The following is a 22,138-nucleotide window of genomic DNA, read 5'->3' as shown; positions in this document are numbered from 1 at the left end:
GTGTAAATGTGCAATTCTGCATCAGTTTAATCTGATCTAGAACCAGGATACTGCATTTCTGACCTTCCCCTTCCCTTCATCCTTGCATATGATGAACCAGTCCAGGCAGTTAATCTGGCTGAAAAATAATCTTACTTGGAAAAAAAAAACTGATCAGCTACCTCCTTCAGTATGAATGCTCCACCTTAGAGCATTCATATTGTGGAGAGGAAAATAGGAATGCTAGCCCATGGCAACACAGGATCATTGCAACATGGAGTTATATTAGCTTAAGCTGCTATGGAGCTACACTCTGGGATGTGTACAGTAAAAAGAATTAGGTATCCTTCCCTTAGGAACTGTAGAACAAGCCTGCAGGCACTAAAGGGAATATTAGCCCTGATATACAGAAGTTCAGTTTCATCTCAAGGCAATTCATAAATCGTGTTGATATTTGGTATGACTATTAGCATTTTAGAAATAGACACAGAATGTAAGAAAAAGGTCCAGCAGAGATACTGTGGGCATGTTGGGTGTGTTTGACACGTTGCTACAAGAAACCTACCATTGGTGAAATGAGCCAGGCAGAGAAACGAGAGAACACACATGAGGTGGGTTGTCACTAAAACTAAACTCCTTCAGGATGCAAAATCCCCAACAGAAGGACTTGCAACAGAAGTACAATAGTTTTATAGCAACTGGAAAATGGTTTGAATACTTTAAATTTCAAGACACTTAATCTCCTGTCTGCAGAGCTAGAAAAATCCCAGTTACCATTCTGGATCTGTACTGGCAGTTCACATATTGAAGTTGGATTTCAGCTTGCAAATCGAGACATCTAAATTTGGATTTTTAAGTCCCTAGAATGTTAATTGCCTGGAGAGTAATTCAAGTGACCAGCTGTTTAGTAAATGTTTTATGAAGCTGAATTGTTCTGTTGACTCTGTTGAGTTGGGCGGGGCAATGTGCCACTACCTAAACAGAGCAATTTTAAACACTCAGATGGTTTTCCAGAAGGCAGAGATCTATGACAGTTCCAGTGTTTTATGTGCCAGCCCCATGTGGATGTCTGAGGCAACTTAGGTCATTTAATGTAGCACAGGTCATTCACTTTTACTTAAGCAATTAAATCCTTCCCAGGACCTGTCCTGATTAGGTTCCTGTGTAGATGACTAAATTGGTTTCAGACACATAATTTAACTGGACCCTATCCTGGGGTCTTTCCAGAATGGGTTGTGGTTCCCCTTTTTTTTTTGAACTAGTTTCTTCAAGGATGTAAAGTGACTTGTGTATTGGGTTTATGTGGCAAGGTTTTGGTAGCTGGGAGCCTAAAAGGGGTGGCATCTGTGAGATGTTGCCACAAGCTTCCTCTGTGTCTGATAGAGCCAAGGCCAGCCAGCTCCAAGACAGACCTGCCGCCAGCCACGACTGAGCCCATCAGTAACGGTGGTAGCACCTCTGCGATAACACATTTAAGAAGGGGGAAAAACTGCTGCACAACAGCAGCTGGGAGACACGAGTGAGAATATGTGAGAGAAACTGCCCTGCAGACCCCAAGGTCAGTGAAGGAGAGGGAGGAGGTGCTCCAGGCACCGGAGCAGAGATTGCCCTGCAGCCCGTGGGGAAGACCATGGTGAGGCAGGCTGTCCCCCTGCAGCCCAGGGAGGTCCATGGTGGAGCAGATCTCCACCTGCAGCCCAGGGAGGACCCCAAGCCAGAGCAGGCGGATGTGCCCAAAGGTGGCTATGACTCCATGGAGAGGCCACACTGGAGCAGGCTCTTGGCAGGACCTGTGACCCTGCGGGGGACCCACGCTGGAGCAGTTCGTGAAGAACTGCAGCCCGTGGGAAGGACTCACATTGGAGAAGTTCATGGAAAACTGTTTCCCATGGGTGGGACCCCATGCTGGAGCACGGGAAGAGTATGAGGAAGAAGGAATGGCAGAGACAACGTGTAATGAACCGACTGCAACCCCCATTCCTCATCCCTCTGCACCACTCAGAGGCAGAGAAGGTAGAGAACTCCGGAGTGAAGCTGATCCCAGGAAGAAGGGACGGATAGAAGGTGTTTTTAGATTTGTTCTTGTTTCTCATTATCCTATTCCATTGCTAATTGGCAATAAATTAACTTTCCCCAAGCCAGGTCTGTTTTGCCTGCTTTCTCATGGGGGGCAGCAGAGGGGGAGGTGCTGATCTTCTCTCTCTGGTGACCAGCAATAGGACACATGGAAATGGTATGAAGCTGCATCAGGGGAAGTTCAGACTGGACATTAGGAAAAGGTTCTTCACTGAGAGGGTATTCGGTCACTGGAAGAGGCTCCCCAGGGAAGTGGTCATGGCACCAAGCCTGTCAGAGTTCAAGGAGCATCTGGATGATGCTCTTAGTCATCTGATTTAGTTTTAGGTAGTTCTCTGAGGAGCAGGGAGTTGGACTTGATGGTCCTTATGGGTCCCTTCCAACTTGAGATGTTCTATGATCTCCCTGTCCTTATCTCAACCCACAAGCCTTCTGTCATATTTTCTCTCCCCTGTCCAGTTGAGGAGGGGGAGTGATAGAATAGCTTGGTGGGCACCTGGTGGTTAGCCAAGATCAAACAACCACAACTTGCCAGGTAAACAGAGGCATAAGAGAGTTCACTTCCTACCAAAATAGACTCCCATTAACTGATCACTGAAGAAATTGCAAGGGTGAACTAAGTGACAGCAGAATGATGCACTGACTGAAAAAGCCTTGTTGGATGATACAAAAAGCTTCCTCGACTGTAGCAATACTCAAATATAGAGCTAAGGTTAGCAAGGCATTTTCCAAATGGAAGAAGAAGACAGAAAAAATCTATGACTTACAGCAGCATTTTCAGAAGTTGACACATGTATTCAGCATGTTTGAGCTTTAGGTCAGAACATGAAGCCCAGCTGGGAACACGTCAGTAGTGGTATACCCCAGAGATAAATACTGGAGCCAACACTGTTTAACATCTTCATTAATGACCAAGATGATGAGACAAGAGTACATGCAATTTTGCAGCCACATCGGGAGGAGCGGTTGATACACAAGATTGGGTGCTGGTCAGAGGCGCCTTGACGAGCTGGAGAAATGTGCCAACAGGAATCATGAAGTTCAACAAAGGGAAATACAAAGTCCTGCACCTGGAAAAGAATAACTCCATGCTCCAGGACAGGCTGGGGGCCAACCAGCTGGAGAGCAGCTTTGTAGAAAAGGTCTTGGGGTTGACAAGTTGAACAGAAATCAGCAGTGTGCCCTTATAGCAAAGAAGGTCAACTGCATTCTGGGCTGCACTAGGAAAAGCATTAACCAGCAGGTCGAGGGAGGTGATCCTTCCCCTCTGTTCAGCACTGGTGAGGCAAATCTGGAGTCCTAAGTCCAGTGAGGGGGTCCCCAGTACAACAGAGACATGGACATGCTGGAGCGAGTCCAGTGAAGGGCCACAAAGATGATTAAGGGACTGGAACATCTTTCATAGGAGGAGAGGCTGCAAGAGCTGGGCTTGTTTAGCCTGGAGAAGGCTCAAGGGCATCTTATCAGTGTATAGAAATATCTCACAGGGGATGTAAAGATGATGGTAACAGACTTCTCAGTGGTGCCCAGTGATTTGACAAAAGGCAATGGGCACAAACTGAAATACAAGAAATTCCCCTTAAACATAAGGAATATTTTATTTTATTTTAATTTTTTAAAAATTATTTTTACTGAAAGGGTGACTGAACACTGGAGCAGTTTGCCCAGAGAAGTTGCGGAGTCTCCATCCGTGGAGATATTCAAAACCCAACTGGCCACGGCCCTGAGCAACCTGCTCTAGCTGACTGCTTTGAGCAAGAGTGTTGGACTAGATGACCTCAAGACATCCCTTCCAACCTCAAACTCTGTAATTCTAACATTAGTGCTCAGCAACATTACTTACTTAGGAATAACCAGAAGAAGAATTAGGAGGAGCAACTATTATTTCCCCTCCCTCCCATGTTAAACTTTTTTTTGGGGGGAAAAAAAACAACATCTCAAAAAACAAAACCAAACCTAGAGCATTCCTAAATAGGTATAGATTAAAATTAGTAAAAAGTATGAGAATAGCCAAAGCATCCTTGAATATATTTCAGAACTTATCAGGCTTGAAAATGAAGAGCCTGAAGCTTTTTCAAGGTCTGAAAGCCCTAAAAAGGGAGATACCCTATCAAGTTCTACCCACTATCATAATCTAATAAGCAGGTCAGGTCCAGAACTGGATCTGGCAACAATGACTATGGACCTGTCAGCTGTGCTGACAGCCCTTGTAGCTTTTTGTAAAGAGGTTTAGACTAACAAACAGACCTGAATAATATTAAAAAGGTATTAACTGAAATTAAGAAAGCTCCCCAAGCCCACTCAAAGTTTTCAGCACTCTGAATTGATGCCTGGCAGGCAATACTAGTAATTCAATGGCAAGAACTGATGAGAAGATTAGACATAATCAATAAGAGTCTATATTTGTGAACAGTGGTTTAGATCCTTCACCTTTATCAGAAAGAAATGGATGGTCTAATAGAATGCAAATTCAACTCCCAGCTGGGAGCTGCTACTTTCAGTCCATCCTTCTAGCCATAAAGCTAAAGATTCAGGATTAAGGATTTAAACCACTAACAATCATATGCCAGAGCAAAGAGAGCAGTAAGGCGCTCTCTATATCTACCTAGAAAGAGATAGGAATATGAAGAAGAAAATATGACAAAATGTCAAGAGACCAGAAATCACTGGGAAGAGCAAAAGCTTGGGCAGAAAAGTAAATGTGTGAAGTGTGACCAAATCTGCATATTCTTGTGGAGCAAAGGGGATGTGTTTTGATATGCCAGGAAAAAGATTCAGTACCAAGTCTGATTATCACTGCTTTTTTCCCAAAATAATAATAAAAAAAAAAAATCAAAACAAAACTTTTATTCTGAAAGCTGTGTTTCACCTAAAGATTCAAGGTACAACTTTCTTTAGAAAATCTCTGTAATAATTAACATGTGTTATAATAAAAATCTCACAAGATATGGAAGAAGAACATAACTACAAGACATTGCTTCTGAAACCTAGATAGAAGCTTCATTTTACATATATAATTCCCAATTATTTACTGTGTCTATATGATTATAAAATATTAATGAGATGCAGTGGATTCAAGTAAAACAGAAGAAAGTAATTAATACAGAGTCAAATATAGCTAAGGCATTTTAAGCACTGTGACAAAGAACACATACAGGTACACACTTTTTCAAGAGGACAAAAAATTACCTAAAATGAAATACACCAAGGACATAAAACTAAATGCAAAATCAGTCAATAAAGTCTTACCCGTCTTCCCTCTTTCTACCCTTGCTTTCTCTCCTTCCTTTCCCAACTCTCACATTGCCTTAGTACATCCCAATTTTAGTCAAAACGAAAACATCTTAAAATACAATGTATAAGTAACAAAGAAAATCACCTTAGTGTCAGGTATCCAAAACCTGGTCTATCAAACATTTAACCTAACTCATTTGCTACCACCATTTTTAAAATGCCATATCCCCATACTGCCACAATCATGCAGCAATCTCAGAGTTCATTTTATGACAGAAGTTCATATATCCCATGAAAGGGAATATATATATATTTTAAACAAGCAAGGAGGAGTTAGAACTTCAGAACCAATGTCAGGTTGTCTTGTCACCTAAACAGAAAAAAAAGCTTGGATACTACTATCTTGATGCACAGGCATAAACTAAAAACTACAACACAGCAATTCTTCACTGAGAGAAATGTAGGTAGTCAAATAAAATAATTCTCATTTTGCTGTAAAGTTGGATTCTTTTGCTACTTTTAAAACAGACTATGGCAATGTAATCTTCTAAATGGAATCACTAAGAAGGGAAATTATTTTGCTACAGTTATCTGTCTCCAATAAAAGAAAAACTGCTATAGAAGAAGAGAATTATACCAGGGAATGGTTTTAAGTATTGAGGGACATGCACTGGAAGCAAAGCAGTTGGTTCTTATTACCTCAGGATACAAGGACTTGAGTGATGATTTAGACATATACTTTTACACTTTAGTCTGGAATAGAATAAAGGGTTTTCCAAATGAAACAGAATATCAGCCATTTATAGCTTGGAGTCAGAGCTGATTTGTCTTGTATTGCTACTTACTGTACTGTAAAAAAAGGCTTAATGCAAAATCGTTAAAAGTAACCAAAGCCCAGTCACGTAAAATCACAGTAAGATAAAAGTTTGCCTACCTCTTCTTTTTTAATGTGTTTTACACTTATAAAACATTGAAGCAACAAGTCCTTGACTTCATCACTCTCCTCTGAGTCATAATCAAAACAAAGTAATATCTGATGTTGATTCCATATACGAACTACATCTGCACCCTGACAGGAAAAAAAAGGCAACATTATAGTGAAGTAAGTATAGCTTTAATGTGAAGAAGCATTTAAAGGATTTTACATGAGTTTGAAATGCATTGTTACAGACAGAAGATTTTCAGATTGTAAAATTACAAACACTAATTAATTGACTTTCACCACATCACTGGGAAAAATTACAAAAATACGTGTAACTGCAGAAATACTGACTTCCAACAACTGAAGACATGCTCAAGTACAGAAAGAAAGCTGCTGTTTCATGTAAAATAGATGAAAACTGTATCATTGCACTTTTGAAACTTTATAAAATGAAAGCAATTAACAGGGGAAAAAAACCCAGAAATAAGTAAGGAGATGTTTATTGGGTTAGGGCAAAAGTCGTATGCCACAATACTCTAAGTACCTCACATTTAAAAAAAGAATTTCAGCCCGTTAATAAAGAAAAAGAGAAATTATTTTCAGAGAGATACAGAGTAACAGAAAATGAAGCTTCCCACATAAGAAGTCTCTATAAGTAGCTGAACATAGTACTTAAACCCCTAAAACTCTAAAAAAATTAACTAAAAGAGTTATTGCTATTGAAATCTTGGTCATTGAACTTTAGAAATAAGTGAAGAAATAATAATAAAGTAAAAAACCCCAGTTCTCATGTGAAACTGATGCCAAAAATCTTTAAAGTTTGTTCTAGAGAAGGCAACATTCTCATATGCTGCTTATGCAATCAACACCAAAAAGACACTTCGTAACCAACATATATCTTAGGTTTTATTAATTGAGAAGCACTAGGACATGGAAAACAAGTTAACTTGAAATAAAAGATATTTTAGAGGGATAATCTTCCTTGGAATATTCAGTAATAATCTAAAAGTCAATATAGCTTCAGCATACCGTAGCAGCTTTATTCAGGCTTTTTTTTAGCAGAATGATAAATAGAGTCTTCCCTAGCTGCTCCTTCCCTTCCAGTCCTTTCTCCCACCACATTTCACATACACGTTGGATAGCGCCCTTTAGGACTTTTTCAGATTCAGGTAATGCAGGAAGAACACCTACAACAGTAATAAAACAATTATTTACTGCAATAAATCAAGTTATTCCTGTAAAACACTAGTCTGTTAGTACACTAACTAAACCTCACAATGTCAACCAGCTCTTGCCACATTTACACAGCTTGATGCCTTATTCTCACTGTGGGTATTTTAGGCAGCTTTGTTAACTCTAAGATTTTGGCCGAGTTTTTGGATCAGTAACAATGGAATCTTAAGTTTTGCCTTAAAAGTAATATAAGCCACAGAATAAGGGAAGTTACCTATCATTGGGTGGACAGTGATTGGGAGAAAGAAAACTATTTAAGTTCCAACTTCTAGATTGTGTAACTGATTTTTAAATGCTCCCTTAATTTTCTCTCATAAGTAAGAGTTCAAATCCGTACCAACTTTTCTCCTGTAAATTCTGTTCCATAGGCCAGTCAGGTCAAACAAAAAACCCTAGTATACTCATCTGCTAAAAAAACAGTATAATGGTATAAAGTTGTATACTATAACAGGTAAGTACGCACCATTTAATATAAAAACACATTCTAGAAGAGCTTTGTAGTTTACAGTTTCATCCACTGCAGGTATGGAAGCAGTAACTACAGCTGTCACTCCTTGGATCACAGCTACAGTTTGTTTCTGAAAGAAAGGAACGTTGAGGAAACAATTCTGCACTTTATTTTACACTCAGAAGATAATTACAACAAGAAACAAACCTTAGCAATAGAGAGCAAAGCTGAATTGTTATTATGCTTCCATTTTGAAGAAAAAGTATACTGGCACCCAAAACCTATCAAATAAGAAGAGGCAAAAAAGCATAGATTTTTGAAATATACATCCATTTCAAAAAATTTGAAAAGGGCTTTCAGCTCCAGCTAGTAGATAATCAGTGACTGTACATGTGTACCCATTCCTCCATTAATAACTTCAACTGCAACAAAACCACTCAAACACACATCCATTTCAGAGCTAAAAAGACCCTAACTAGCAGGGTCTTGTGCAACTCAAAAATGTGTAGATCTGCTGACTTTAGATCCAGGTATGTGATTCTATAGTCGTCTGTACATATGATGCCATTTTCTACAAGCCTCTAGGTCGCCCTAATGATTTCCCCACTGCGTTTCTTTTTTTCTTCCAAAACTAAATAACCTTTTCCCCCAATATTCTCAAGACTATGTGGAATACAGTGCAGAAGGCAGTATATGACGGTCTGAGTCAGAGAAATTCTGTATAAGCTAAATTTGTGGGAGGGGCATTCAAATCTAGGTTTCATGATCTTCATTCAATAAAATGACATAATAAAACAGGTAGTGAATTTCTTATAGTATATGCCAGATACTAAAGGAACATCTGAGATACCAACATTTATTTACTGAAATAAGATATACAAAAAGCCCACTCAACTCTAATGAAAAACCTAAGTCCCATCTTTCATAATTATAATTATCAGCAGACCTAATCTTGTATAGTATAGGCCACTCATAAGTTCAGCTTAACCCAAGCATGACAGTTAAGAAGTCAGTTAAGAATGGGGCAGGGATGTGATGTTTGGAACTGACCTTGCTTGATAACCCTTGCATGCTTTCAGGTGCTATGGAAATACTCCATTTTATTTCCCGGAAAATATGAAATACTCATCATATTCTTATTTTACAAGATTTTTACCATTTCTGGAACTATCTCAACTTCCATGTCATCATTATTTTCATTATCTTCAACCCTCTGCCATGTTTCCACAGGGTTCTCCATCAAACTTTCTGTCATTAGCTGCGTCAGTCTCTCCCATAGTACTTCTTTTTGCTTTCTTGGCAATTCTTGAAGTAGTTCATTCAAGTTGAAAGGATCAAATGTATTTTTCTGTGAATGGTCAGAAGATATCACACAATTCCACATCAGTGGTGTGGCTTATATTTCATCATCATATTTCCTAAAATTGACACTTTTTTTTTACATTAAGGATTCATTTCCATTCCTCTGCAGTTGTAGAGATAAAATACCTTCTAGAAGTTGTATTTCTTTAAAAAAAGTATGAAAAAGTCCTGCTGCTTAACTCTTTATCATGAAACAAGAGTTCTTCTTTTAAGACTAAAGTCTTTAGCCCTTGGTAGCAACACTACTGAACATAAATCACATACCCGTAACATCAACTTGTCTCTCGTGTTCCAAATACTTCATTCCCAAGGGAGACAATTCCATACCCTTAGTTAAGAAGCCCACAACTGCACAGAAATTAAAGTCCCTGATCATATCTTTGCTATCTTAAATATAGATAGATGATGGCTGTTGAAAGAAAATCCTTATACAAGGACTAGAAACGTTACAGTTGTAGGGACAGCACTACAGATTTTGGAGTAAAATGTGTATATAACAGTGCTCTCTATACCTCACTATGTTAAATGCCCCCCACATCAAACCTAGCTCCTGTGCACTTTAACCCCATACTTCCATCTTAAGTTCTACTGAATGGGAAGCCACTGTTAGTCTTTATAAGAGACTTCACTATGAGACTGATCTGAACTATTTCCTCAGAAGAACCTTGCTAGAAGAATTTACCTCAGAGACACAAAGAGCCTGTTAGCATCAAAGAAGGGTAGGCAACCTGCTAGGAAAGGAAATATGCAGAGAAAAGATGAGAAGAAAAAACAGACACAGCCAAGAGGAAGTACAGATAATTTGGGGGATGTAATTTGTAATACTGAAGTGAAGGTTTACCAGATCAGAAACACTTCAGAGGAAACAGGGAGAACATCCGTGATCTTGAAATAAAAATATTTTTAGTTTGCAGATACACTAAAAAACAGGAATCAAAACGATAAAAAAAAGTTGAAGGGAAAACGGAAAACAGAAAATAATGAAAGAAGCAGCAGTAAGTATTAGAAGGTTCCCAGAAGGGTATGAGAAGAAAGATCCTGTTACATATTTATAACAGAATTTCTATCCTATTCTACAGCTGGAAACAAATACAATAAAACAAAGGCCACACAGGGAGTTCTGCAGCCATCTACTTCAAACAAATCCAAAAGACAGGATATTAAGATTGTACTGTCTTGAACAAAAAGAATGAATTCATTATAAGACTAGAGCTTTCTGATCTTTCTTTGGGATGATATGAGATACAATTATTCCAAAACCTATGAGGGAAAAGGATATCATTGAATGATAGTCATATCTGTGATTCCTATTTTCCTGTCTAAGAAATAATGTATTTTCTTGAATTGGAACAGGATTTAGTGGAAAAACTTAACAGCACCTGATAAAGTGAAGGTTTCAAAAGGAAATGAATAAAATAACTCGGGTCTTTTAGACAATCAAAAAGTAATCTGGATATTCATGTTCCCTTATGCTGTGAAGGCATGAAAACAGTTTTAATCAATATATTCATTATAGCTGGTGACATACAGTTTCCAGAGATATTGGCAACAGCTGAAAAATGTTGCAAGACAACCTTTATGAATCGGTGATGAAAAATAAAAGGATGAAAAAACAATTTTTAATCCAAATAGACCAAGACATGTTAACATAGATTACTGGACGAAGATGGCAGAAACAACATGACCAAATTAATTGAAAAGGAAATACTGCAAGTACCATACATTATCTTAAACAGAATAGTACCTTGTTAATGTGTTTAGATTTGGGGGAAAATGGGAAGGAGGCTACAAGCAAAGGCAATCTGGTAATAAAGCTGTCTATAATTACACATAGGACTGCAAATGAAAAAACTAGCAAATTTCTTGGAAAAAGAGATTCAATTATGTTTGGGAGACAAAGATTTCTAAGCTTATTACATAGAACGTGATGCCTATCATAGAAATCATAAGTTTAATACATTTGCTACATTAGTAAATTAGTTTGTGCCTCTGTGGACATAGAAGTCAACTGATCCACTTACTTTATCCTGATCCGGTTAATATTAGGAAAATACTGATTAGAAAGTTTAAGAAACTAACCTGACGATACCATTTATTAAGGCTAGCAAAAGATGTTTAGGAGAAATCGTGTTATCTTAATACCAGACAGATTGAAGCTTAATGGAAAACACCACAATGCAAATTATTATTTCTGATTACTATGCAGTATCATATACAAAATGTGAGAATGAACTTTTAACTAGTAGATTTCAGTGGATTTGTTTTGTTGGTCCTCCTGCTTCTCTCCACACTGCATTTAGAGAGAGCAATCTATCCCATCTCTAAAACATTCAGTGATAAAAGGAACTATGAAGTACTATTACACACCGACTAAAGAATAAGTGGACAGCCTAAACTACCAAATGAATGAACAAATACTAGTGAAACATGCCTCTGATATGTTTGTATATTAGGTCATATTCATCACACAGCAGTGAACTCTTTCATAGGTTGATAAAAAAACAATGGTTCATTAACGTCAAATGAGTACTTTTTTTTTTTTTTAAAGTATTACCACGGTAGTAATAATTTATTTAAAAAAAAAATGTAAACTGTATACGCAACAGCCAAATATTAACAAGTTAGTTCCATCATAAATAGCAAAACTTCAGATTCTACAACTTTTTCAGCTATGTTCCCTTAAGTACCATTTGAACTTATTTTCTACAGCAATTATTCTAGCACATCTGCAGGTACCAGAGAAATAGGTTCTGTCCCTATGTCACAAAATTTCTGCACTAATAACAGACTTAAGATTTTATTAGTCATGCACGTGTTATCATGGCTTACTTACAGGATTCTGAGTATAACGCAAGAAGTCTTCAACTGACTCTTTAGACACAACCTGTAAAAATGCTTCGCGTCTCATTGTGGTCTTGGTTTTTCTTGCTTTATAAACAAAACAAAATGTTAGAGAAAGTACTGTATCTCAAAATAAGACCATTTTTGGTCTCAGCGAAGAATGTATGAACTTACATTCTTCATCTACGTAGTTATAAATAGAAGATGTTTTCCTCTCCAAAGTACTTGACAGTTATCTGAATTGGCATTTAGGTTCGTAACAGCACTAGGCTGCAGTATTTGCACGCTTTCCTTTCAGTTCTTTTTTTACTAAATAAGTCTTAAAACAGAAGAACTTTTTAATAGATACTCTGATTTTTAGAAAGAACAGTGTATCCAGCACATGCCTCCTATTTAGTTAGCTGTCATTCCCGACGACAGCATTTACTTGTGAGAAAAGTACTGATGGGCAGGCAGCAAAATATTCTCTCCTTTCCTCTCTTGTCAATTGAGGACTGTGGTAAACGGCCAAGGCCGCTTTTTGGCACCAAGAGCGCCATTTACGCACCTAGGCATTCCCTCCACCGCAGGTAATTCCTGACGTGTTTTTCCCACCCCACCAGCCGGGAGACCGCCTTACGCAGCCTTTGCGGTGTGTGAAGCCGTGTGACAGAACGGGCCGGGTGCCGACCGCAGGGCACTGACCCGGATCGGCCAGGGGCCGGTCGCCTGCCGGGCTACCGCCCGGTCCACGGCACGGCCCCACAGGCCGCCCTACGCCGCCGGTAGAAGAGGAAGCGGCAAGACAGACGGGCCGCTTACCTAGCGCTGCCTCAGAAAGAAATCCTCACGCATCGACGGGTTATGGTCCCAGTAACGCGGAGCTGCCTGCACGGGAAGGAAACGGAGACGGCGATCGCACGGACTGAGACGCAGGAGAAGCGCCTGCGCCTCTCGGCAGCGCTGCCCAGGGAAGGAGCCCGTCCATACGAACGCTCCGCTGCCGGAAGAGGCACCAGCCCCGGGTGCCCCTCAGAAACGGGACGGGACGCCCCTGGGTCCCCGCGCTGGCTCACTCCCGCCCCGCGGAGGCGAGGCCCGGGCCCGGCCCCGCCGCCGCTTTCGAATTCTCCCGCGGCGGCCGTTGAGCGCGCGCGCGGGTGGGCGCCGCGGAACTCCCGTCTCGCGAGAGCTGGGCTCCTTCTCCCTCCCCCCCCCCCGATGAGGGCGGGGCCCCGCCCCTTCCCGCGCGTGGCCGCGGCCGTTGGAAGGCGGGAACGCGGGGTTGCGTCCTCCAGCCCCGGCGGGACCGCGTTCGAAATCCGACTTTTCGCCTTTTGTTCTGTTTTGGCACTTGCCGGGGTGGGGCGGTACGGCGATCCGAAGGGGAGAGGCGTTTTCAGTCAGGTGCCGCCGGTAGGGCGGGGTGATGTCTGGTTCCTCGCTGCTGCCTCCAGCCGAGGCCAGCGCTGGCCCCGGGCCCCGGGCCCCCTTTTACGAAGGAGGGGGCTGAAGAACTCGCTGCCGCTGCCGCTGCTGCCGGGACTGCAGAAGGCCCAGAGGAGCTGGGATAGAGGAGGTAGTATGCAGGTAGTATGTCCCTGGGGAGGGCAGGCCCAGGAAGGGGCACGCCTGGACAGCTGCAGCCCAGGCAGCAGTAAGGAGCTCAGCGCAGGCCGTGCTTCTCCGTTTTAAATTTGGCTACACTGACATGCTGCTCTACTGCTTTCACTTTATAATAAAGGCTGGCTCGCTTACCCATCTTTCCTCGGAGGATCAGTTACCCAGAGGTGGCTGACAGGGAGTAAATCTACATACCAGCTTACCGTTACCTTCCTGGAGCTAGCTACCTCTTAAGTCTCAGTGCCTTCAAACGGGGATAAGACATGTTTAGTTAAATTCATGTATAGGCCTAAGATACGGTACGCCGCCTTCCATGGATCTCAGGTAGCGTGGATGTACTACTCTTACAAAAACACTTCTGCTAGCTCACAAAGCCCGCATCCTCTATTTGATTACACTGGTGACTTTTCCTCCAAGAATGTTTTTGTTGCTAGTGTTGACAGCTACGCCTTTAATCTTAGTCATGGCGAACAGTACATGTATTACAGAGTCTTCATCCAAAGTGACGAAGAGCTAAGCAGGCTACTGATGAGAATTTATAGGAGACTATGTAGGCCAGATATTTAAACCTTGATAACTAAGAATTTTTTTGAATGTATCAGGAAATGCTTTCTGTTTCTTCTCAAACTTAACTTGCAGTGTTCAGAAATAGGTGAACTCAGTTCCTTAAGCATAAGCATAATCAGCTTTCAAATTCTGTAATACTCCCCATTCCGTTTGTTTGGGCTCTTTTGCAAACAAACAGTCAGTATGTCTTGTTAAGGGCTTAATTTATATCTTTCAATTTTGCATTTTCAGTACCATAATAGTTCTCAGTGTCGTTGGCTGTTCAGAAGAGGTAGGTGCTTGACTGAAATTGTTTACTTTCAGTCTGTGATAGCAGTACAGCATATGCTGCTTTACTGTGCAAACAAACAGAAATGCAACAGTAATTAACATAAAAGTTCTCACATCTGACGGGACTTTTCTGGATTGTAATTTTTAAAAGCATGATGTAATTCAGATTTTATTTAATATTATATGTAAAAATTCACTACTTTTAAAAGTAGTATTTATGTCTTCTGCTAATATTTTGATTTTTAAAATAGAATCTTCTTTAACCATCCTACCTCTTACAGTATCAGTTTATGTTCAGGATTAAGACTTGCCATGTTTTCTGCCGTATATACTTGACTTACAGACTTTTCCTGGTTTATTTTTTGAAGTTTTTGAGTAAACTATTTACCTGTTTTTTATACAGTTTGAAGACTATAGGATTAAAAATAGTTTATTATAAGCTTATCCCATGTAAATAATGCTATTCTGTATTGCTTTAAAAAATGTACATAACAGATGACTGCTGTTACTGAAAAACTGCTTCAATTCTTGAATCATCAACTGAGTCCACATAAAACTCCTGAAATAACTGGATTTTAAAACAAATATGTGCCACACAAAGTGCTGTAGGCACTGTAGGAGAATGGGCTACATTACTTACAAGCTGTAATTGAGATGGTCACATACCCAAGGCAGGGACAATACAGCAGAAGGAGTTAGCAGCCATAACTGGTAGCAAACTAACTAACTGTGCACCGGCAGTTCAGTGCCACTCCTTGTCTTCACCAGAACCAAACACACACATACCTTCTCACATCATATTTCCATCTAGACAAAGGCCTGTCTCCTTTTAAGTGTGAAAAAGGCAATCCAGCAAATTACGAACATCTACCTACCAGCAACCACAGAGAAAGGTCCTGGGAGAGACAGATCCTTGGACAATCACCTGAAATTGCATCTGTCCTCCAACCCAAATCCCTGCAATGTGACAGCTAGCAGGCATTGACTTCCAGAAGCAGACTACCAAAAGAATGGAGCATTTTTCTGCTCTATAATAAAGAAGGACCAAGAATTAGGGTTGTTTCAGATCCTATGGACTTGACTTGACATATTTCTTAAGTTAGGTATTCAGCTAAGCGCAAGAAGCCTGTGGAACAGTTTGCTTGAAATAAGTTGTATGATGAAGCATCATACCCGTAGAATAGTAAAAGCAAATAAAGTATGAAAACTGACATTTATACATTATGCTAATGTCTATCCTTTCTGCGTATGTTAAAAATCTTTGCCATTTTAGATCCAAACTGATGGGTTTATTTATCATGTCTTGTGTGGACTGAATGTGTCATTAATACCTTGATTAGTCTTTTAATTAGATGCTACATTAGTCACCTGGTTACTGTTTATTTAGTCAGGCACATATTCATTTAGCAAACGAACTAAAACATATTTTAGCTTATCATTTGTGTTGCATAGCAACCACAGAATGATTTTTTCATAGTATTGAAACTAGAAGTTGACACAGATAACAACAGACTGAGTAACACCAAATGATTCATTTTAAAGGACCACATAGAGAAACCAGAGAGGTAGAATAGCTTTTTGTAGGTTTTTTTTCAAGAATTGTGCATGGAATGCAAGCTAATAACAAAGCTACAACTCTTTTTTCAGTTTCTCTAATGTTCTCCCTTTCAAGAGTACCAAATTATATGCCTCTTTTTGACATATCTGTTCATCTGTTCAAAATAATCTATACCCTGTGATAATAATCTTATATTTATTATCATTTTCCTGTCAAGTCAAGTTAAGGCAAAAATGAAAAATGGGCCTTCCACACATGGTTGCTGAGCAACAGCAAATAAAAGATTTGCTTTTGTGCTACCGCTTCTTTAGTCTTTATTCTTGTTAGTGGCCTGTATAAGAGATCTCAATTACGAGTGTCTCTCACAAGAACATCGTCATTTGGACTATAGCAAGTATTCTGTTTTAACCTATATGACTCAACATTATAAATACTTGTAAAAAAAATAAACAAGTAATTCCCTGAATGTCAGATGCTTTGTAAAAAAATAAACAAGTAAATCCCTGAATATCAGATGCTTTCTTAGCACTTTTTTTCATATTTACAATGTTATTTTCTAGACAATAGTTTCTGATGAGATTATTGTACACAGTATCCGCTAACAGGTTAGAATTGTTACTCCTATTTCTTTTCATCTGTATGTGTAATAAAATTTTCTATAGTTAAAATGGTATCCACGAAATCTGCTCATCCTCTGAGGCAGCCTGTTAATAATTTACATGCATTCATTTCCCTTGATTTTTTTTTTTGATCTTCACATACTTTGATGAATAATCCGAACAGCATGGGAGAGAGATGAAGTTTCACACTATTCCACTTCTCCAGATCTCCCCTTGCCTGAAGGTAATACTGCCAATCACACCATCCTTTATTCAAACGCAACTGTCAGTTTTCAATGGTGGTGTGATTAGACCGTGAAACTGCTTATTTCCCTTAAATTATTAATATTAACACAAAACCATTTTAGAGTTTAAGAGATTAAGTAGGAAAAAACCCCTTCACTACAAGAGAAAAAAAATGATCCTTGTTAACTGGAACAAAAAATAAGGAAATAAAATGCGTAGAGGGAATGCAAAAGCTTTTCTGAAGAGCCACTCCCTCGCGCAGCTGTGGGTGCTATAAAAGTACTGAACTGCCGCCCCGTGGGAGTTCACCGGTACTGCTGGGTGTCTCGCAGGTTCTTCACACCAAGGTGAACTTAAGGCGTGAAAACAGTGCAACTTTATTTATTTTGCTTTATTATTATGCTTAATTACAAAATATTATTATTTGCTTTATTATTATGATCTCACTGTTACCCTTCTTTCCTTATAGGCCGTTATAAATCACAGTAATTTTACTGTGCTCACTATTAGTACACTGAAAATTGAGAGATTTCTGAAATGCTATAAAATGCTCACAAAAAGAAATTACAAGAACAACATTTGCATAGCTAAATCCATCCCACTGTAAACAAAAAGAGTATCACTTTTTGTGATAAATACAGCAAACATTTTCCAGTATAAAGTCACTGACATCTTTCAGAATATCATGTATCAATGAGTGAATTTAAGATACTAGTTTGTCAGCTAATTTGTTTCACATGTAACTGGAGTGTTTTACATCTGCCATGTCTAGATTACTTCAACCCTATTAAATTTAACATTCTAAATTATTAGAGATTTACAGCTCTTGTAAGTGTTCTGTCTCCTTTCAGCTCTCATTCTATTGTAGTCTTTATGGCTGAAGAGAAGAATTGTTTCTAAAGTACAAAAATACTATTATTAATTTTACAAGTGCTCTTAGAGGTTTCATTGTGATAGACATGCATCATCTAGAAGTGACACCATCTCTGCCATCTGTCTGGTATGAAACATGAAAATACTGTATAAATATCAGAATAGACATGATCTGCTCATTCATATTAGGTTTTTTTAATATATATGTGTATATACGTGTATGTACACACATACACAAACACACGACAAACTACTTCACATTGCTTGGAGAATACACCAGCAACAGTAGCTTTGTCACAGCTGAGACATGGGTGTTCTGCATGTTCCTGATCCAGACCAGGAACCTAACCAAAGCCCATCGTGCTTTCCTTACAGGCTGCACGTCCAGCTTCCCTCATGCAAAGCTAACAAATGGGAACCGAGCAAGCACAGTACTTGCTCCGTGCAGTATCAGGCTGGGGAGATAATTTCGAGTCAGGCACTTGAAAGTGCTCACACCTTCACTAGTTCAGACATACCTGTCAATTATTCCTGTTCCATGCATCCAACAATTTTAGTATCACAAGACCTTGTGACAATGTGTTTTGGCAAATATTTTCTGATCATGTCCTTAAACAAAGGAAAATTGTTTTGTGAGATTTTGGTTTTAGTAGAATTTGATCTTTGTCCTTTCCCCCCCCCCGTGTTTATTGCACTGCTCCATGATGGATTTTGTTGTTGTTGGGTATCTTGAGTTTCTAGCCTCATACTTGAACGAACAGTAGAAATAAATACTTAAAAGTATGATGATGTTTCAAATCTTGTGGTCAAGGCCCTTTTCCATGTCTTAAACTGTAATTTCATTTCTGCCTGCCTCTGATTAATGTCAAGTTTTTGCACTTAATCTTATTAAAGTTGTGTCAGCAACTTGAGGGAGTTCTATAATCAAATCTAATTGCCTAGGCCAGGTATCTAAGGCATGAAACACCTATGCCAAATTGCTGACAGAGGCATACTAAATTTATGGTAAACTTAGAACCTTAATCCTCCAGGAGAAGTTTCATGTTTCCTGAAATCATGGACCAGTTGTTTTATTTCCCAGTGCCTCACGACTAAATGCTTTTACAAAAACATTTTGGCAAGTTGAATCCAGATATTAACAACCCCCCTTATGAAACTTAATTCTTTTAGTATCACCTGGGTCTCAGAGCAAAGGGGGAGAGCAGAGTGCAGTGGGGACCATGCCTGTTTTCACTGCTTTTAAGCTAGGATGACTTCAGGCTCCACCCCCAAAGATGCCTAGAATCCAGACCACTTCGTTATTGTACAAGAACCGAAGCGCACAGGCAGCAAAAAAGACTTTTCAGAATAGAGTCTGCACTACCATCTAGTGGAACATAATGGTGTCTTCAGAAAACAAAAATTGTGCAATAATGAGTATAAATCCAAAAACTTTGAAGTCTCATTGTAAAAGAAAAGATAGGCAAAACTAAAATGCTTTATAAATTTTTTTTAAATTAAGTATTTTTTGCATTTCCAATAATCTGAACTTGAAAAAGCATATTAAAAAATGACCTAGAAAAAGTTGCCTAAAACTCTAAGATTTAGAAAGCTCATCTTAGTATTTTAAACCTTCAATTCCAACTTATTTTCCATGCAGATTAATGATTTACCAAATAAACCACAAAGAACCAGCATTACTACGAATACCATTCTACAAGTCACAAACAGCCATTTCCATTAACTTTCCATTTTCGTTACCTTTCATTTCATTTCCATCACTTGTATGAATGACAAGCCTAGAGACAATCCAAATTCTTCGTTTGGATGCTGTTGTCACAGTTCGTCAAATTTATCCAGCTGGGCTTCAAGCTGAAAGTTACAACAGAGCACCCTTTCAGTGGTTATCATGTATGTTTACTTTAGCTCAGAGAACATTTCATGATTCATGAAAAACCAGGTAAAGGTTCCTATAAATTCTAGGTTGAAAACATTGCAACACAGTAACTTCAACTAAACTTCCAGAAAGCACCGAAAAAACATGCAAAATATTAGGGATTTCAGCCTATCAGTTGAAATATTTCTCCCATGTTGAAGTCTGCATACAACTGTCTTGCAGGATATTCTTTATTAAATTATTAATCTTTGTGAAATGCTTGGTAAGCTCCATTTGACAGTCTCTGAGAGTTTGTAGAATAACACATTAGCTTGTGAATCCAACTGGAATAAAAAACCTTATTTGAAATTCCACGCTGGAAACAACCACCATTAAATGCGTGCACCATTTTTTGTCTTGGGAATCTTATCCCAGTTATCCAGTACAATTAATGACCTTCACTCAGTACCTACAGACAGTTACCACTTTGCTAGCATTATCTACATTGCAACTCAAGTTCTATGCATAGATCAATGTATTTTTAATTACTACACAATTTTTGCATCCTGACTTAAAGCTTGCAATTTCCTGCTACATGCCTCCTTTTTTTGCCCAGCTGGACTTGCTGCCTGCCAATCTTGGAGAGCTTGGGGTCAGACAGCAAAATGCCCAGGAAGACCTACTGCGCAGACCCAAGAGTCCTCAGGAGCTCCAGTACATTTACTGATCTTTAACATTTAAAAAAATATACTTGAGAGTCATAATTCAGGTTGGAAAGGACTTCAGCAGGTCAGCCAGTTCAACCTTCTGCTGAAAGGAACTACTTTGCTTAGCTAATAAATAAATAAAATTGATCATCAGTTACACAACAGATTCTTACCACGCACCTGATGAATGAAATCACAGGACAGCCGGGGTGCTGGGACGTCACAGCTTTCTTCTGTACGTCATTCTTGCACTGAGGCTGAGGTGCTACATGCCCAGCTCCGAGTGCAGTTGGATTATCAAGTCCTGGCAGGAATGGACCCCGCTGTCCCCAAGCCAAGAACCATCCCTACCACGGCCTGGGTGTGAAAGGTTGGAATCTTGCCTAGCTTTGTCTATCCCTGAACCTGTTTCTATACGGATCTTAAAGGGAAGAATGATCACTATTAGCCCTTAATTCCTTTGCAATAAAGTTCACAGCTACTGAGGACACAAAGAAAGGGGAAGACAGGTTGGCATCACTTTGGTAGCACCTGAGGAAACAGACATGCGGTAGTCTGCTCAAACTGGATTCCACTGGAGGTGACTGGCCAGCAATATTCCCTGCATCACCTCTATCACATGAATACAGATTAGAGAACTTTCCTCCCAGAGCTGCCATCTAATCCGGCAGATAAATTCACTGCATAACTCTGAAAGGAACACAAGTGGATTTTTTACTTTAGCTGCTTTGCATTTTTCAAATAATGTATTTCAGAAGGCGGCTGAGAATATTGCTCAGAGCCTGACCGCCTTACAAATCAGTAGGAGAACATACAATAATAAAGTGAGACACTTTGTTAAGATGTATAAAAACACCATTTGTGATTAAATAGCCTGACTCCTTCAGCAACCAGCTACAGCCACAGATAGGTCTGGGACTGTCTGAAGTTTTGGTTCTTTCTACCAAATATCAAAGGTACCATCCAACATTCAAAGGTTTTGGGGGGAGAATATAAATAAACTGATTAAAACAGAAGCCTCATAGGAAACCAATTTTGTATTCAGCTCTTAGCTGAGAAAATACCTAAAATAACCACATCGGTAACTGTATTGGCAAACACTGCTTTTAGATGGAGACAGGATGAACTGAGTGATGGTCCAAACCAGTTTAAACAGCACGGCAAACGTGAAGAAAAAAATCTAGGCTTGGCTGAGCCCATCGAAGTAATAACAAATCCATCTGCAAGAGTGTCTTGCACAATTATTTCTGCTCTCTTAACAAGGTCTTGTGGATACGTAGGCAGTGTTCTTTTGCAGGCACTGATCCAGTTACTGCCCGTCTTGCGGGACTGAATGGACGGTTTGATTTTGATCCAAGTCTGGAAAATGCAGACACCTGATCAGTACTGGCACTGCCAGGAAGCGTGCCATCCGGAAACACCTTGCCATGAGGGAGTTATGAACGATGGGCATGCTTTTACTTGGCTTTAGCTGCCTTCCCATTCATTAGCAGAAGCCCTTTATTCTGCTAAAAAAGGAAGATATCTCCCCTAGGAAAAAGAAACCCAAAACTTAACATAATTTTGTAGTTAGTATTGATAAAGATTATCCAGTGGGGTCCCTTCTAAATGCAGTAGTGACTAGGTGATGAACTTCTGCAGCTTTTATTTATGGCTGATGAAAACTGACTACTAGGAATTCAGACAAGTTGTAGTTGTTTAAGGGAAGAGGTATCATAATTATGGTATTATAATTAATTATAAGCTAATGTTTAATGCAAATAGCA

The 22,138-nt window shown here is 39.4% G+C and overlaps 1 protein-coding gene across 4 annotated transcripts in view; it reads right to left on the bottom strand.

The window, feature by feature from the left end:
- NCAPG2 (non-SMC condensin II complex subunit G2) overlaps positions 1–13,239 on the bottom strand; it is a 57,022-nt gene extending 43,783 nt beyond the window's left edge. For all 4 annotated transcript variants that reach the window (XR_011323746.1, XR_011323747.1, XR_011323748.1 and 1 more), the window contains exons 1-6: positions 12,897–13,239; positions 12,088–12,182; positions 9,049–9,240; positions 7,908–8,022; positions 7,241–7,398; positions 6,224–6,358 (exon numbers count right to left, since the gene is read on the bottom strand). Coding sequence is in view for 1 of the 4 variants with exons in the window: in XM_069778185.1 (XP_069634286.1) it covers positions 6,224–6,358; positions 7,241–7,398; positions 7,908–8,022; positions 9,049–9,240; positions 12,088–12,162 (675 nt within the window). In the remaining 3 variants the exon portion in view is untranslated. The remainder of the gene's footprint in view (positions 1–6,223; positions 6,359–7,240; positions 7,399–7,907; positions 8,023–9,048; positions 9,241–12,087; positions 12,183–12,896) is intronic.
- Between the last annotated feature and the right edge of the window lie 8,899 nt (positions 13,240–22,138).

Source organism: Haliaeetus albicilla, chromosome 2 (genome assembly GCF_947461875.1).
Source record: "Haliaeetus albicilla chromosome 2, bHalAlb1.1, whole genome shotgun sequence".
NCBI lineage: Eukaryota > Metazoa > Chordata > Aves > Accipitriformes > Accipitridae > Haliaeetus > Haliaeetus albicilla.
The sequence above is the reverse complement of the archived record's forward strand: the minus strand, read 5'-3'. Positions and strand labels throughout refer to the sequence as shown.